General features: G+C 37.4%; 1 protein-coding gene across 1 annotated transcript in view; it reads right to left on the bottom strand.

Annotated features, from left to right (window-relative positions):
• LOC145692962 (calpain-5-like) overlaps window positions 1-19,502 on the bottom strand; it is a 106,138-nt gene that overhangs the window by 30,211 nt on the left and 56,425 nt on the right. The window contains exon 4 of the mRNA XM_081768557.1: window positions 1,485-1,693. Coding sequence (XP_081624683.1) covers window positions 1,485-1,693 — 209 coding nt within the window. The remainder of the gene's footprint in view (window positions 1-1,484; window positions 1,694-19,502) is intronic.

The raw sequence follows: 19,502 nt of genomic DNA, 5'->3' as shown, positions 1-19,502 counted from the left end.
GTAATGTATATGTCTCACAGAATGTCTAAACATCTTCTAAACGCTGTAGTCCAGAACTCAGAATTTTCCGTTAAATGTTTATTTTTCTTTCCGTTGTCCGCGTAACACAGTTTCCGCTTAATGAAGGGAGTTTTACACGTTTTGTTCTCCAAAATTCATGGGACCGTGAAATATTTCCGTTTAAGACAGTTTTCCGTTTAATAAAGGGTCCGTTGAAGACAGGTTTTACTGTATTAAGAAAATCTTAAGAAATGTAATAAGTTTTCGTGAGCCAAGGGGAGGCTCAGGCTCCACCCTTCCCTCTTTTTCGGGCGCCCATGGTTATGCGTGAACATAGACACAACACACACACACACACACAGACATTATATATACATATATCTATATATCTATCTATCTATATATATATAATTTACTATTAAAGAATATCTAATAATCTATGTGAATAATTTCGGATCTCGCTGGATCCTTTTCAATACGTATTACGAGTGAAAACTTGAACCTATTTCATTTATAAAGATATTAGACTATGGAAAGTATAAAAGCGCATAATCACACCAAGTTTTTTCACCTTTCAACAATGAGATAGAAGGATGTGGATATAAACTTCAACTACGATTTCTTAAGGAAAATAGTGGGAAAATAGAGTAATATTCAAGGTTTTCTTCTCAGATGATTCTGTGCTTTTATATTTTTTACAGGGCAACAACGTTAGAAACTGAATAAAATCAAGTTCGCAGCCGTAGCAAGGGTATTGAAGAAGGATCCATCCTTATCTGAAATAATTCACAACGATGAACAGATATTATTTACAAAATACAGAAGAAGTAAACTCGTTCTAATTCATTGATCTGAATCCTATATCATTCATCAGCAAATTTTACTATTCTTGAACTAAACAACTTTCTGCTTATCTTCAATCGTATTATACTTAAATGTCATTTGCAATATGCATAGGATGATTGTTTACTTTGTATAATTGTTTTACTCTTCTTTCTACCCTTTTTAAATACAGTAGAATCATGAAAACTCGGCCTCATGTGGACCGAAGAATGTCCGAATTTGTGAAAATGCCGGATTATTGGAAATGGGATTCATAAATATTACGTAAGAGTGTTTTCTCAGAAAATACAGTAACTGTACTTGTATGTATTGGTTGCTTGAGAATATAACAGAGAATAAACTACCCAAATACCCTTAAACAAAGGAATAGTACGTACTTTATGAAGGCATAGAGCGGGTTTGACCTTGAACGGGTCTGCACGCGGGTTTTTTTTTCGCGCCTGCCAGGGTGTAGCCCAATTGTCCGAACTGCCGGGTTATCGAGCGCCGAGTTTTAGGGACTCAACTGTAGTATGTATTTATATGTTAGCCTTGTGTGTTCTATACCATCTATACTCGTATAATATGTGCGGACAAATTGTGAAGAGAACACAAATAAAACTTCACTAAGATAATTTCCCCTAATATTATAGAATACTTACTTAGCATATGCTTTTTCAAGTAAGGCACACCAAAAGGCATCTGGAGCTACTGGATGAGTAAATGCTAGCTTTCCATCAATTGTTGGTAAATAGTCATCTATCACAACTTCTATCCATTCGCCAAATCTCCAAAAACAGAAATGAAAAATTCCTAACTCGTACTCTCTTGCGTCTGTGTTCCAATCTTGTTCCCTCCAGTTGGGAATAACCTACAATGGAATTGAAAATTATCTTCATCATGCTTATAGATACATACATATAACTAAATTACATATATAATTTAGTTATAAATACATATAACTAAATTTAAATTAAGAAACTTCTAAGATTTATTGTCGCAGAAACAAAAGAGAAGGAATGTGAGTCTGATGAAAACACTGTTGGTGTGTTGAAACCGTTACGTGTGTGGGTTTCATATATTTTTATCACAGTCTTGCTCAGTGTGTTGTTGTGTTTAGTTTGAGAATATTTTTGTACAACAGAACACCTTTTTTCAGGATTAACAAACCATAGGCTTATATTTTTTCGACTCTCCAAAAAGTATGTTAGATATTGTTCAACCCACAATCAGGGCTTGCTAACTTAACATAATGTGCGTTATTTTTAATTCGTTATTTGTTACCATACCTATATGATAACAAAAACTAAGACTAAATGAATAACGTTACTGCGTTAAATACCGTTTTAGCTGTTACCGACACAATTACGGTACTTATTAAAAATAACGTTATTGCCAGGCGAAGAGAGCATTTCGTTATTAAGATTGGGTTAGTACTGTAATAAAGTTAATATATGGTACCGTAATAGGTCTCATAAAAATGATAACGTTAAAGACATAACTGTTTAACTTAATATCATTGCATTTAATTGCAGTAAATGTATTCGTTATTTGTTACCGTTCCTATATCCTAACAAATAACGAAACCAATTCAGTAACGTTATTGCCACGAGTATTATTTCAAATGTTACTCTCACAATTACGGTACTTATTAAAAATAACGTTATTGGCAGGAGGAGAGAGCATTTCGTTATTAAGGTTGGGTTACTGCTGCAATCAAATTAATGTATGGTAACGTAATAGGTTTCATTAAAATGATAACGTTAAAGACATAACTGTTTAACTTAATATCATTGCATTTAATTGCAGTAAATATATTCGTTATTTGTTACCGTTCGTATATCGTAACAAATAACGAAACCAATTCAGTAACGTTATTGCTATGGGTATCATTTCAAATGTTACTCTCACAATCACGGTACTTATTACAACTAACGTTATTGGCAGGCGAAGAGAGCATTTCGTTACTAACGTTGAGTTATGCTGCAGTAACGTTAAAGTATGATAACGTAATAAGTTGCAACAAAATTATAATGTTAAAGACATAACTGTTTAACTTAATATCATTGTATTTAATTGCATCAAATATATTCGTTATTTGTTACACTTCCTGTATCGTAACGAAAAACGAAACCAATTTAGTAACGTTATTGTCATAGGTATAATTTCAAACGTTACTCTCACATTTACGGTACTTATTAAAAATAACGTTATTAGCAGGCGAAGAAAGCATTTCGTTGTTGAGGTTATCGTACCAACGGTGCCGACTTTCCAAAACTTATGTGGGTGTATATCAATGGCAGGACTTGTTATGCGTTTTCAGGGGAGTCTCGATATTTTTTCATTGATTTCCTTTTAGTTAAAAGATTTTCTGAACACTGTCATAAAGGGCTGTGGTGTGATAAAATAAAACATATCGGTACTATAAGGACAAGTTGGGGCTGCCTTAACACGTCTGATTTAAACGCAAGAGAAACGGGTTCAAACCCGGGTCCAAGGTTAAGGATAAGTTACTGTAATGAATATCCTCAACATATGTAATCGTACCATTAAGTGTATACTTTAAAATAACTTATATGATGCACAATGATCGCAAGAGGCAATGATATTATCACCACGTTACTAAAAGAAAACACCACATTCATACATATTAAAGTGAAAAAATCTTCATAAAAACAAATAATTTTAATGGTATTGCAGAAAGAACTGTATAAGGGTTTTGTTGTGAACATAAACTACAAAATAACTGACTTACAGTAAATGCATGCCGAAGATACCTTGCGATCGAAATCGAGATTTAAGTCGCGGTCGCTACCTCGATGTTTAGGTCGCGATGATGAAGGGCGCACATAGCGAGGAGGTCGCACCCTCGCTGTTAAGTTCTCAGTTTAAGGGAAAATATTGCTGTGACGCATGTGAAATTATTCCGTCAGTGCAAAAAAATCACTGCAAAACCAGAGTTTGAAATTGAAAACACCAAACAGTTTATAAATAGGGATGGACGCGAGACGGGATATGAGAAATACCAAAGTCTCGTCTCTTGTTTCGCAAAAATATTTGAGTCTCACCTCTTGTTCATCTCTATCAATATTCTAAATCAGAGACTTTTACATTTTATTCAATTTTCTGTGAAGAAAATGTCCTCTTTCAGCACTCAGGCGAGAAGTCGTTTCCCAATAAAATTTAATAAATAAATAAATCAGGTATGTCTTCAGATTTTGGGGTGGAGGTGGTATTAACTGCAGCAAATGAAATTTCAGCACTGCAGTTCCATTATTCGACATTTCCTCCCAATGGATACGTGCCCGTCTTTACAGGTATTTCTTTGCCTTACGTCAATAACGAATTTAGAAGAAACCCTTTTTATTCATCTCGGAATTGGGGGAGGGCGTGGAGTTTTTAAGCATAGATATTATTTACAATAGCTTCTTAGCAACTGAAATGGGAATGTCAGATAAGTTATTTATTTGAGAATTATACTGTAGGTTATTATTATATAAGGCACTATATACGTTTAATCCCTTCGGGATCCTATGGTACAATTTGTACCATATGCACTTTTCATGGTACATTGCGTTATTTCTCTTCTATTTGAGCTTTTTCGTCCGGGTTCTTTTTTTTCCAAGTTCAGAGGACTTGCAGAAGACATTACGTATGGTTTCAGACCGTCCTGCGTCCAGACATAGGAGGTGATGACGTCATAAGTCAAAAATTTATTTTCTCATTTTCTAAGCGTATGTTCAATATTTTTTGGCGGGCTTATTTTTCTACGTAGAAGATTGAAATTTTGCACAAACATTCAGTCCACGGAGTAGTATGTACCAGATTTTTTGTTCCGATGTCAGTGCTAAAACAGGAAGGGAATCAGAGGGGCGAAGGGGTAAAAATAGGGATTTTTACCCCAAAAATCCCGTTTTTCGTCATTTTCCCGCCTTACATACATGATAGGACCACGTGAGTCATACCGTCTGAAAGGCAGTTCCCTTCTGAAAAGAACGACGGTTGAATTATTATCCTAGGGTAATTAGGGATGTCTCAGGGAATTTTTAAAAAATATACTTCTATATAGGGTAATATGGGGCATTGTCGGTGTATATATATTTTTGGCGGACTTATTTTTGAACGTAGAAGACTGAAATTTTGCACAAGCATTCAGTCCACGGAGTAGTATTTACCAGATTTTTTGTTCCGATGTCAGTGCTAAAACAGGGAGAAACCAGAGGGGCAAAAAGGTAAGTTTTTCGTCATTTTCCCGCCTTACATGCATGATAGGACCACGTGAGTCATACCTTCTGAAAAGCAGTTCCATTCTGAAGAGAACGACGGTCAAATTATTATTCTAGGGTAATTAGGGCCGTCTCAGTGAATTTTTATCCAAATATACGAGGGTCGTTCAGAAAGTAAGGAACGATTGCGTATTGGGCGCGGCTCCGACCCCCTACCACTGCGATCGCGTGCGTGGCAGTAGCTCCTTTCTTTATCTCAGTGTGAGCCGAGTCTCAATGCTGTGCGGTCACGCTACCTGTTTTTACAGCGATTCAAAATGGCGGCGCCAATCGAAAATCCCGCCAAATGTGAAGTACGGAGCGTCATTCGTTTTCTGAAGGCGCAAAAAAGTTAAGCCTGTTGAAATTTATAGGCAAATAAAGAATGTTTATGGCGATAGTGCAATGAACGAGTCATCACTGAGGAAATGGTGCATTATGTTTAATCAAGAAAGAATCAGCGTGCATGATGAAAATTGGAGTGGGAGGCAATCACTTGTTACGGAAGAACTGAAGGTAAAATCTTTTGTCATCCTTCTTATAGTCCTGACTTGGTACCAAGTGATTCTCACTTATTCCCGACAATTTTGGGTAGAAAACAGTTCGCAAACGATGAAGAACTCAAGCAAGCACTGACAGCCTGGTTGAAATCTTTGGCGGCAGATGAGTATAATATCGGCATTAAAAAACTGGTCCCACATTATAACAAGTATCTCTACAACTATGGCGATTATATAGAAAAGCAAAGTAGAGTCCTGTGGCTTTGTAAATGAAGTTTTGTGTTGATATCTTTTGTTTTTATTTAATAATGCTAAAACGTTCTTTACTTTCTGAACGACCCTCGTACTTCTGTATAGGGTAAAAGTGGGGCATGGTAGGGATTTTTTTCTGGCGGGCCTATTTTTTCACATAGAAGATTGAAATTTTGCACAAACGTTCAGTCCACCGAGTAGTATTTACCAGAAGTTTTTTTTCCGATTTCTGCGTAAAAACAGGGGGGTCCAGAGGGGCAAAAGTTGAAAAAAGGGAAAATTTGCCCCCAAAAATCCCTTTTTTCAGGTATTTCCCGCCTTAGATACATGATGGAGACATGTGAATGGTACCGCCTGAAAGACAGTTCTATTCTGAAGAGAATGATTGGCGGATTATAGTCCTAGGGTAATTAGGGATGTCTCAGGAATTTTTTCCCTGAGATCATAGTGTTTTATGGTACTTAGGGGCATTGTGGGAATTTTTGATAAAAATTCTCCCGCCCTTACTATTCAAGATAGAAACTTGAAATTTGGCACACACATTCAGTATACCAAGTACTATTTATCAGATTTTTTTGATGGCTACGATCACACAGGGGGGTCCAGGGGGGGCCAAAGTTCGAGAAACAATTTTTCCCTCCGAAATTTTCACTTTGACATTTTTCCCCGTTTCTGGTATATGGTATGAGCATGCAAGTGGTACCATTCGAAAGCCAGCTCTATTCTGAAGAGAATGAGGTATGAACCATGATCCTAGGATAAATAGTGAGGATACAGTAGCTGCTTGACTGAAAGTCTAAAAAATAGCCCAAAAAGCCAGGATCCGGAAAGGGTTAATACTCGAAATGGGGGCGGCGTGGAGTTTTTAAGCATAGATATGATTAACAGTAGCTTCTTTTTTTCTTTAAAAATTCTACAATTTATGGACTTCAGTCCGAAAACTCCCCTTCTGTGACCGCCACTGCCTTATATAATAATAAGCTACAATATAATTCTCAAATAAATAACTTATCTGACATTCCCATCTCAGTTGCTATTTTCTTCCATTCTGTATTTAAAACGTGCCTATTATGAAGTTGTTTGTATTTCTTATTCCATATTGCTGGAACATTATTAGTTCTATTAATATATCTTTCATAGGGCCAATCCTACCATCTTCTGATATCTGTCTGATATAAATATCCTCCTGACATTTTTCCGATAAGTGTTCTACAATGTCCTGATAACAATCAGGTGGTTGATAAACCCTTTCGGCTGGTTGGTACTTTGACAGGAAGTTCAATTGCCTGTTAACAGCTATCAGCTACTTGTTAGTTGTCGTGTAGTGAATCATGGACGAAATCGAAGAATTGTTGATGTTGTCCGAGGACGATGAGGAGATTGTTCGATATATAGCGAGGCCTAGAAGACCATTTTAGCTCGAATATATGCCAATTTATAACGATAAGTAGTACCCGTTGGCTACAAGTGCCCGCACATAAGCGCCATGTAATTTGTATAGTTAGAAGATGAAGAAATATATTCTATATAAAATATAGAATTTAATTATTGAAATTGAATGATCTATAAAATAATATCTAAATTATTAATCTAATTTACATATTTTTAGAGGTGGAATATCAAATAAATGAATTAATTAAAAGCTCAGATTATGTTATTACGTGTAGTCAGTGGCGGCGATTGGATTTAAAAGTGGGGGGGGGGCAAGACATGATCTGAATATTTATATATCAATGTTAGTTTCCCTGGTTGATGCTAACCTTTTTTGACGAAAGGTTGCATAACTAATAGGATACTATCTTTTTCAGTTAAAATACCGTATATCGTACTTCACATTTTATTAAGGAAATTGACAAAAGCAACGCAAGTAGATACTAGTCTTTGTACAGTCACGAAAGACAGTATTCTTCAGGTGACTAAATTTCTTTTCCTAATAACTCACAATAAATTAACCTATTAGAGTACTGACTTTGGCAAGCTGTCAAGTTATAACTATTCTAAGGATAACAACAAAAAGATCCAAATTAATTCATTTGTTCCCGAGTTATTGGCAAAAGAAAATTTGTTAACTGTCAAATATTTTCTTTTCCGTGTGTACTCTTAAACAACGAAGGTGTAAGAAGAGATTTGATTTCTTGCTTATGAACACCTTAAAATTCTGTCTGGAAAATTGTGTGATCGGATTATTTAGTAACAAATTTGCAAAACAAATAAATAGAAAGGATAATATTAATCATAGTAATGAATAACGAGGTTTGTTTTGCAAAAGTTATATTGAACTTGGGATTAATGAACAGTTTATAATTTTAATTAAACACATGCTATTAAATGTATGTTATTACTCTTTGAAAGACAGTAAATATTACAAGCATATGACACGACATTTAAAGAAGTACTTTTGCAGCTTCCCGAAACATGTTAAAATGAAAATGAAATCTTTCAGTTTTACGTCCCACAGTTATACCTGCCAGGCTAAAGGAGACGGTGATGAAAAGAAATGAATGAAATGGTCGATTGAAGAAAGTGGGAGGAAACGGAAGAGAAAACTCACGCAGGCGGTGTTTGTCCATCACAAAGTTCACTTGGCTTGAACGGAGATCGAAATAAGGATCCCACACACCGAAAATGAACGCTCTACTACTGAGCCACCGCGGCCCTTCCGAAACATATTCGTTGCTATTAGGTGCAGTTTTCACTTTCTTGGGATACATCAAAACTCAACAATACTTAAAATCACTCCATACTGCAGTTATACAAAATAATCCTAAAACCTAGAATTATGTTAAATTCACTGAATTTAATTGTATATGCACTCGTACACCCCTAAACACACCACTTCACTCGTATTTACACTGCAAAACAATGGAAAAGGTAGAAGTTGCTTCTTATGACTCTGTTTTTAATCCTTAGTATTAGAAAGAAGAAAAGACATTTTAGGTATTGTCAATTTTTGTTCATTTAAAGAATAAATTTATAAGAGATGTTTTTCTGTGTGTGCGCGTGTGTGTGTGAAATGTTATCTCAATTAGTTTCAAAGCGGCTGACTAACATATCGAGCCCTTGTAAGAAGAAACTAAAGTACACTGGAATTGCGCTCCAATACATTAATTTTTGTGCCATTATCCGTGGCAATCACAATGCAGTTCTTGAGCTTCCTTAATTCCACGGGGAGACAATCAATACGTACTCACACAACAGCAGATATTATATGGCATCATTTTTTTCCTATGAACCAGTAATACATACAATAACTTTACATTTCCAAATGAAACTAGATATATACATTAATGGGTCACTTCAAAAAAGTAAGGGGGCAACCCTTTGCCCCCCTAATCGCCGCCCATGCGTGTAGTATTATAAAATGGAGTGTAATATATAACGAAAATGGAGTGTAATATATAACGAGTGTAATATATAACGTTATATATTTTAGTAATGCTTCTTAGGTTGTAAGGACGAACAGCAATATTTCTATGTATATAGTACCAATGCATATGTAAGTGTAGCCTAAAAAGTGTTTATTACTTAAGTTTGTGTTTGCCTTTACGATAGTGTACCCCTGGACAATAACGTGCATAAGAAAAAATACCGGTACTCATTTCTGTTTCCCATGTTTTCAATAGGATAATTTAAACAAGCATACTGAAAACGCACTTGACGTTTCAATTGTTTTCTGTATGAGCAACAGAAAACCAACCAATCAAATAGTCCGTTAAAACCTTGATTCGGGTTAACTATCTGACAGAGTATATACGTATCAGGCACAGTATATTGTAGAACGAACCACGGGTTAAAGTAACTGACAACTTCCTGATATCTAATTCTGACTGATAGTAATCAGAAAGAATATCAGGATATTGTAGGACTGGCCCTAATCAAATATAATAGTGCAGCAAAACCTTGAGCATAGACACACTCAATCCGCTACAGACGAACTTCTAAACAAATGAAGACTTTATTCCGTGCAGCGCTTCAGGGAGAACCAATGAAAATACGAGCCACAGTAATGCTTCCGCAGAACATCGATGTCAAAACAAACTCAGTTGTTCATCATCGCGACCACTAATTCACCCTCGCGGTCGACCTCTAGGTCGTCATGTAGCGTACGTCATCGACATGCGCTTACCCATTTGAATCCATGTTTATGAGCTAGTATCGAGGGTGCGACCGCGACTTAAACCTCGACGTCGATCGCAAGGTTTCTTTGGCATGTCCTGCCCTTAAGTGTGCTGTTTGGTTGCCTTTGCACAAACACATTTGAAACAAACAATTATGTTTTAGAGGTTAGAAATTTTAACTTCCATCTCAATGTTTTAATTGCTTATTATTTTTTGGTAATGGCAATCAAGTGAGAAATGTTTATTTTATTTTATTTCTATCAAATTAAAAATTTCGTGGCTGCGGCTCGCCCATAAGATTATTTGTGTACGTCCATTTAGACAGCCCCCCCCCCCACCTTTTCAGATTCAATCACTAATGGTCTCAATCGTTTGTACATCGTTTGTACAGAAATGTGCAGGCAAAATTTTCGTTTGTACACAATTAGGGGCGCCGCCAGCACGAAAACAAAGTGGGGGGGGGGCTGTCTAAATGGTAGCCCCTCCACCTTTGCAGATTGAATCGGAAATGGTCTCAATCGTTTGTACATCGTTTGTACAGAAATGTGCAGGCAAAATTTTCGTTTGTACACAATTAGGGGCGCCGCCAGAACGAAAAAAAAGGTGGCTGTCTAAATGGTAGCCCCCCCACCTTTGCAGATTGAATCGGAAATGGTCTCAATCGTTTATACATAGTTTGTACAGAAATGTGCAGACGAAATTTTCGTTTGTACACAATTAGGGGCGCCGCCAGAAGGAAAACAAAGTGGGGGCTGTCTAAATGGTAGCCCCCCACCTTTGCAGATTCAATCGGAAATGGTCTCAATCGTTTGTACATCGTTTGTACAGAAATGTGCAGGCAAAATTTTCGTTTGTACACAATTAGGGGCGCCGCCAGAACGAAAAAAAAGAAGGTGGCTGTCTAAATGGTAGCCCCTCCACCTTTGCAGATTGAATCGGAAATGGTCTCAATCGTTTGTACATCGTTTGTACAGAAATGTGCAGACGAAATTTTCGTTTGTACACAATTAGGGGCGCCGCCAGAACGAAAACAAAGTGGGGCTACTATTTAGACAGTCCCCCCACCTTTTCAGATTCAATCCGAAATGGTCTCAATTGTTTGTACAGAAATGTGAAGGCGAAATTTTCGTTTGCACACAAATGGGGCGCCGCCAAAAAGATAATAAAGTATATGCTGCCTAATTGGTAGGCCCTCCCCACGTCCGATTCAAAAGAAAATTATCTCAATTTTTTGTACATCATTTGTACAGTAATGCGCAGGCGAAAGTTTTGTTTCTACGCTATCAGGGGCGTCGACAGAACGAACACACATGGGAGCTGTCTAAGTGGTAGCCCCACCATGTTCGATTGAACCACAAATTGTAGCGATCGTTTATACATCGTTTGTGCAAAAATGTGCAGGTAAAATTTTCGTTTGTATTAAATAATATACGGATGTGAGTATTTTTAATATTTGACCTAGAATTGAAGAAAAGGGTTGGAGATTGCAATTACTATAATTATGTATATATCTCGGTATTGCTCAAATTTAGAGATATGAAAGTTGTTATTTGGACTTCACATTTCAAATGTTAAACCAGTGTATCATGGTTTAACGTTTTCTGATACTTAACCTAAAATGTAAGAAAGGGGGTTCAATACAATGCTCACGAAATTCGCGATTTTGGATTTTGGATTAATTCTATATTAAAGACTCAGGATGAAGACAAAATATTGCGCACAGTTGCACGTTGGACCATCTGCTAGTCCTAAGATGATAATAATAATAATAATAATAATAATAATAATAATAATAATAATAATAATAATAATAATATTATAGTACTGCCGTGTCGTGACAAAACGCTGTAACTTAGGCGGAGCAGTTTTGCGAAAAAGAGCCGTAAAGTTTTCATCCGAAAATGTGATCTGTATCGTGTAGAACCAGTGTATCTTGACTTTGGAAACACGTGGTTACATGTAATGTTACGTAAATGCATGTTGTGAGATTAAATTTGGCGAAAATTGATTGGTTGACCATTATTGCCTAGTTACACTAGTTCTACACGATACAGATCACATTTTCGGATGAAAACTTTACGGCTCTTTTTCGCAAAACTGCTGCGCCAAAGTTAAAGCGTTTTGTCACGACACGGCAGAGTAGAAGCAATTAACTTTGAAAGTACTGGTTAGTGGAACATTAAAAAATGTGTCATATACTATGGAGTATTTACTAACAAGACATGGGATGCAAATACAGGGGATATACAAAAAGAGTGGAAACACTTGGTATAAAAGATTGAGCCATTTCAAACACGATTTGAGTCTGAACATGATGGTGTCGCTGTGGTCACCGGCACATCCCTTGAGGTAAACAGCCTGGCCAATCGAACAGAAGGGCCAATTACAGTTCAACGACCAGTCCGTGCAGGTTATCGTGAATCATGTCTGAACTGATAGAGTTTCAAAGAGGGGAAATTATTTGATAGAGTTTCAAACAGGGTCTTTAGCCAATTGTACTTTGTACTCCTATTTCTGTGAGATCCATCTTAATTTTGTCCTTCCACATACGCCTAGGTCTTCCTAATGGTCTTTTCCTGATTTGCTTTCCAATTAATATCTTTAAAGTGGTTCTACTTTCTTCCATTCTCGCTACATGACCTGCCCAACTGAACTTTCTAGCCTTAATGACTCTAACAATGTTAGGTAAATGGTATAAATTATGTTAATCGTTATGAAGTTTCCGCCATTCACCATTTTCATCCCTCTTGGTCCGAATATTCGCCACAGGATTTTATTTTCGAATACTTTCAGTCTGCGTTCTTTCCTCACAGTAATTGAGCAAGTTTTGCAACCATACAGTCCAAGAGGCATAATAACTGTTTTATATATTTTAAGCTTCAACTTGTTTTTCTTTTTAGAGAATTCACGAAGACAAAAGAGTTTGGAATGAATTCAATGCTTTCAATCGACATTTAACTTCTTCACGGATATAATTCTGGTCTGATAATGTGGATCCTAGATATTTGAAAAGGTCTACTATGTCGAAAGTATTGTTTGATATTTTAACGTATCCATTACTTGAGTATTGTGATCACGGTGCATTTTCATGTATTTAGTTTTATTCTGTATTTACTTCTAAGTCCATATCCCTGCAGGCATTTAATAAAACCTCTGCATGTCTTTCAATTGTCCTCACATCATCTCCTATCAGTTTGACATGATCAGCATAAGCCATAACCTGCTGAATGCCATTAAGCTCTAAGGCCTTGTTGCTATATTTAATTTTCCTTATAGCATATTCCAGAACAAATTTGAATAATAATTGTTTTAGTCCCTCTCTCATTATTTCCTCCCTCTCTCAGTGCATCTCATTGTTTTAGTCCCTTCTGTATGTGAAAGATCATGGCAAAATATTTTCCTACCCGGACTTTTCTTTGAGTTTTATTTAAACATATCTTTACTAATCTAATTAGCTATTTTGGTATATGCCGAGTTCGGTAAGAATATTGTACAATATTTCCCAAGTCGTAGGCCTATCTAAAATCAATAAGCTGATGTACCCGAGTGTTGTATTCCCATTGCATTTCGAACATAAAGAAATGGGAATTAATTCCTTTTCTTCTTTACAAAGTTATAAACTAACTATACGAAAGCAACTAGTTTCCTGTGAAATTCGATCTTGAATGCGTATCCATTAGGGATGGCCAGATCCGGATCCGAGATTTCGGATCTTGGATCCGGATCCGAAAATCCGAATCTTGGATCCGGATCCGAAATTTCGGATCTTGGATCCGGATCCGAAAAAACGGATCTTAGATCCGGATTCGAAAATCAGGATCTTGGATCCGGATCCGAAATTTCGGATCTTGGATCCGGATTCGGGAAACCGAATCTTGGTTCCGGATCCGAAAATCCGGATCCGAAATTTTGGATCTTGGATCCGGACCTGAAAAACCGGATCTTGGATTCGGATTCGAAACTCCGTGTCAGAAAATTCGGGTGTTCCGAATCAGCAAAATTTTCGAAATTATTGACAAAGTCATTTTCATTCCTATGCTTAAAATAAGATTTTAAGACACTTTTGGTATCTGATCGTGTGACAGCCTTGCGTTCTCTTCATTCTGTTGATATTTGGTTTTCGTGCCTTAATATGTCACAATTACTCCAAATTTGATTGAGTAAAACTGTCGAGTTAGGTGAGAGCAATCTCACTGTCAGATTCGATTCTAGTGGAAATACTTGACCGAAAAGGTAGTAAATCTTTTTTAAAGCGATCGTCCTCATGGAAATTTGTCCTTTGTTTTCTGTAACACTAGTCAAATGCTGGGATGAAACCTTAGTCTCAAGCCCAAGCTTCTTCATTAGACTCAGGCTGCTTACTTTTCTAATTCTTTCTGAGTTATTGTGGTCACTGAATGAGGCCATTTCCTAGTCGTGATGGGCTAGGCCATTGCTAATAGAACAGCCCATAAAATATAGATCAAATCAAATTAAGGAGGAACTACCTTTTCTTGCTCTTGATGAGCTTTTTTTTCTTTCTTTAAAAATACGTTTCTCTGTGACCGTACCACTCCAGTTAGAATTAAGAATTGTAGTAGAGATGAAGTTCTAAATGGCAATTAATGTATCAAAATCAATGTATTAATGTACTGTATGTGTATACAAAATACCATATGGAGCCTCGAGCAGTAACATGTATCTTTGTAATTAGTAATCCACTACTATTAACTCTGCATAGGTTGTATAAGGAGCTATATCATTCATGTAAACACACAGGCGGATGCAGGGGGAGGGCGAAAAGTCGGAGGGTGGTGGCTCAGTGGTAGAGCGTTCACCTCCGGTGCTTGGGGTCCCTGGTTCGATCCCAGCTCGCGCCGTGTGGACTTTGTGGTGGACAAACACCGTGCTCGTGGGTTTTCTCGGGGTTTTCCGTTTCCCCCCACTTTCTTCATTTCATTTATTCCTCATAATCACCGTCTCCTTTAGCCTAACCGGCATAAGCGTAGGACATAGAACTCAAGGATTTCATTTCATAACGAATTTTTGTTCAAATAAGAAGTTTCATTTCTCTAACATTCCAGGATTCCGAGATATAAAAGTCTTTTCTCCCCGCCCCTTTTCTTCCCCTCTAAGACATACATAAAAAAACGCTTAAGTACATACCTAATTATTTCAAATGTAAAGTCCAAATACCAAATTCTATGCTCCTAACCTTCAGAGGTTCCCAGATATCGACATGTTATTATAAAAATTACAATCCCCACCCTCTTTCCTTTCCATCTCTTTTCTTTTCCTTTTTACTAAAACGTCAAAAAACACTGAAGCATATGTCAAATTATTTTCAATGAGAAATGCAAATACCAAATTTCAAGTCTCTAACCTTAAAAGATTGAACATATTAATACAATAATTGTAATCCATACTTAATTTTCTTCTTGCCCTTTTTCTTCCCTTCTGGGCCACATATATAAAAAAACGTTGAAACACGTATCTAATTATTTTAAGTGAGAAGTCCAAATACCAAATTCCATGTTTCTAATCCTTTAAGTTTCCGAGATATAGGCATATTATTATACTAATTGCAATAATTGCAATTACCACCCCTTCTTTTACTTTCTACATCTTCCCTGCCCCTTCTAATTTAAATATCAAAAAACACTTAAACAAGTATCAAATTATTTTCACAGAGAAACCCAAATACCAAATGTGAAGTATCTAACGTCAAGAATCATCAATATTTTCCACCCCATTTCCCTCCTTCCTCGTCGAATTTCCCAAAGTCTTTCCTTAGTGGTATCCTACGTCACAAAGCCTATAAACTGTCCAAATTTCAAGTTTGTAGCTTAAGCGATTTGGCCTGTACGGTGATCTATCACTCACTCACTCAGTCACTCAGGACTTTGCCCTTTATATAGAGAGAGATTTAAGATTTTATGGGAAAGCCATGGATTTTGTCCTAAGGCCGCCAGTGTCTTAGAAATGTAATAGCTTTGCTATAAACTTTAAGCAATCAACTGACTGATCCGCGTCTATATGTATTATGTAAAATACCGCTTATGATATTTATTTTGCTCGTAATAAAAAAAAAAAAAAAAATAGAAATGATGGCGAATATTCAGACATCCATGATTTTAGCGTAATGCTGCAGGAGTTCAGATCATTGAATTAATCATAGGAGCCGACTGTATAAGATAGACTACATTAAATTCCAATGTGGCACAAAGAAAATATGCGACATTATTATGCAGTTTTTCAACGTTATAACTCAGTCTGAAAATATTATCATAGGTCTCACAAACAATCGAATTTTAATCCTAACTCGATTAATATAAGGCAGATCTATACAACTACTGACTTGAGATGAAAGTGGCATACTTGTAGTACGTTTAAAGATATAGGCCTACTAAAGGCTAAATGATGGGGTGTGCGCAACAGTGGTCTAATCCCGAAAAATGTGAAAATGAGATTTTGATGTAATCTTTTGTCATTTAAATTGAATTGTCTTCCCACAGAGTTAGATAAAATTCACCTAGTAAATTTTATACATATGGATATTTTAGTTCTGGTTCTCAATCTAAGGCCTAAAATATTCAAAACAGGAGTCGAAATCTGAACTTCGAAATTTCGGGTGTGGATCCAGGAACCGGATATCCGGATCCAAGATCCAAAACTTCGGATCCGGATCCAAGATCCGAAATTCCTAATCCGGATCCAAGATACGGATATCCTGATCCGGATCCAAGATCCGAAATTCTGGATCCTTATCCAAGATCCGGATATCCTGATCCGGATCCAAGATCCGAAATTCCGGATCCGGATCCAAGATCCGAAATTTCTGATCCGTATCCGAGATCCGGATCTTATAGAATCCGGATATTCGAGATCCGGATTCGTCTGGCCATCACTAGCTATCCATAGATTTGTTTCTGCTGCCAATAATGCCAACTGTCACTGCAATGCCTACACGACCTCGCATCAACAACACAGGACATAGTCGCGGATTGATCGTGCGACACTTATTGCCCGTGTTCATCGGGGCTACAGGTACACGGTCAGTTCCGCATTTAGAACCTCGGCGACCCCTTCCCCCAACAAATATGCTGGCACCCACCCCCTTCCTTTGATTCCAAATTAATTGAAGGGGCGTGGAGACCATTCCTGGTATAGGAAAAGAAGCGTGTTGTATCGTTACTGAGGAGATGCGGGGTGCTTCTTTGTTAATGTAGATGACTGTTTTTTGTATTTATTACAACATAGATTTGAAGGGCACTGGCTTCTATCTAACGTAAAAGATCCTTAATTTGCTCTTTTTAAGTTTGTAACTCAAAGTGTTTTGGAAAAGGTTATAACTACTAAATTTCACGCCCTTAAAAGAGTTTGCGCTCTAGGCACGAACTTATTTGGCCTAATGGGAATTGCGGCCCTGTATATAATGCTATATTTATTGATAAATTTTATTGCAGAACAATATCACGAAGTAAAACAAGGGAAAACGAAATACTGTAGACCTTAAAGTCATGAAGAATGCTATTCAAACAGTTTCATATCACCTGATACAAAACATACATATCTAAAAGATAGTCATGCAAAAAGTAATGCAAAATTTGCAATAAGGTGTGTAATGTAAAATGTTTACAAAAAGCCGAATTTATTGTTTCTTTTCTTATAATTCCGCCTACATGAAGTGAGTGATCCAAGGTACATTATGTTGTGATCACTGGTACAGCCACTTCCTTAAGACCCTGGACCTAAGAAAGAAACATTTCTCCATTCTAACGGTAAGATGAATCTCTATTATTTTGAGCGTGTTGTTTAATATCATATATTAATGGCATTGGAACTCTTTGCGTCTTTAATGTATTATCTAAACACTTACTGGATGTGAGATTGGTTGGTTGGACTAGTGTCTTGCGTCCATTTCGTATCAGAAGCTACACTATGTGATCAAAAGTATCCGGACACCCCGAAAAACATACGTTTTTATATTAGGTGCATTGTGCTGCTACCTACTGCCATGTAGTCATTATCAGCGACCTCAGTAGTCATTAGACATCGTGAGAAAGCAGAATGGGCGCTCCGCGGAACTCACGGACTTCGAACGTGGTCAGGTGATTGGGTGTCACTTGTGTCAGAAGTCTGCATGCGAGATTTCCACACTCCTAAACATCCCTAGGTCCACTGTGTCTGATGTGATAGTGAAGCGGAAACGTGAAGGGACACGCACAGCACAAAAGCGTACAGGCGGACCTCGTCTGTTGACTGACACAGACCGCCGACAGTTGAAGAGGGTCGTAAAGTGTAATAGGCAGACATCTATCCAGACAATCACACAGGAATTCCAAACTGCATCAGGATCCACTCCAAGTACTATGACAGTTAGGCGTGAGGTGAAAAAACTTGTATTTCATGGTCGAGGGCTGCTCATAAGCCACACACATCACGCAGGTAAATGTCAAACGACGCCTCGTTTGGTGTAAGGGGCGTAAACATTGGACAATTGAACAGTGGAAAAACGTTGTGTGGAGTGACGAATCACGGTACACAATGTGGCGATCTGATGGCAGTATGTGGGTATGGTGAATGCCCGGTGAACGTCATCTGTCAGCGTGTGTAGTGCCAACAGTAAAATTCTGAGGTGGTGGTGTTATGGTGTGGTCGTGTTTTTCTTGGAGGAGGCTTGCACTCCTCGTTGTTTTGCGTGGCACTTTCACAGTGCAAGCCTACATTGATGTTTTAAGCACCTTCTTGCTTCCCACTGTTGAAGAGAAATTCTGGGATGGCGATTGCATCTTTCAACACTATCGAGCACCTGTTCATACTGCACGGCCTGTGGTGGAGTGGTTACACGGCCGTAACATTCCTGTAATGGACTGGCCTGCACAGAGTCCTGTCTTAAATCCTATAGAACACCTTTGGAATGTTTTGGAAGCCGACTTCGTGCCAGGCCTCACCGACCTACATCGATACCTCTCCTCAGTTCAGCACTCCGTAAAGAATGGGCTGCCATTCCCCAAGAAACCTTCCAGCACCTGATTGAAAGTATGCCTGCGAGAGTGGAAGCCGTAATCAAGGCTAAGGGTGGGTCAACACCATATTGAATTCCAGCAGTACCGATGCAGAGCGCCACGAACTTTAAGTCATTTTCAGACAGGTGTCCGGGTACTTTTGATCACGGTGTATATTAAACGTGAATTCAACCTTGTAAGATATTATGACTAAAACGGAGCATTTGATTTCTTCGAAAAATATATTCAAACATTGCAAGAGATTTAGCTTCCAATCATTCGCCGTGACCTGAGTTGAATCTCGTTTGTGAAGCAAAGAATTAACACAAAAGTGAAAAAAAGAGTGAGCATGATGTTTGTGGAAAAAAAATATAATAAATGATTCAAGTTACTTATTATATGTAACGCTGAAATCCGTCAGACTGTGAGCTATAGCTATTCGTGTCTCTATCACAAAATTTTCGACAAACTTTAAAAAATAAAATAGAATATAATAAATTATATTCAGACTCGTATCTTAAAACAAAATAAGCAATTTCTAGGGTAATTAACTTAATA

The sequence above is a fragment of the Thermobia domestica genome, chromosome 8 (genome assembly GCF_964235325.1).
Source record: "Thermobia domestica chromosome 8, izTheDome1.hap1.1, whole genome shotgun sequence".
NCBI lineage: Eukaryota > Metazoa > Arthropoda > Insecta > Zygentoma > Lepismatidae > Thermobia > Thermobia domestica.
Note: the sequence above shows the minus strand (reverse complement) of the source record. Positions and strands in the feature narration are given on the sequence as shown.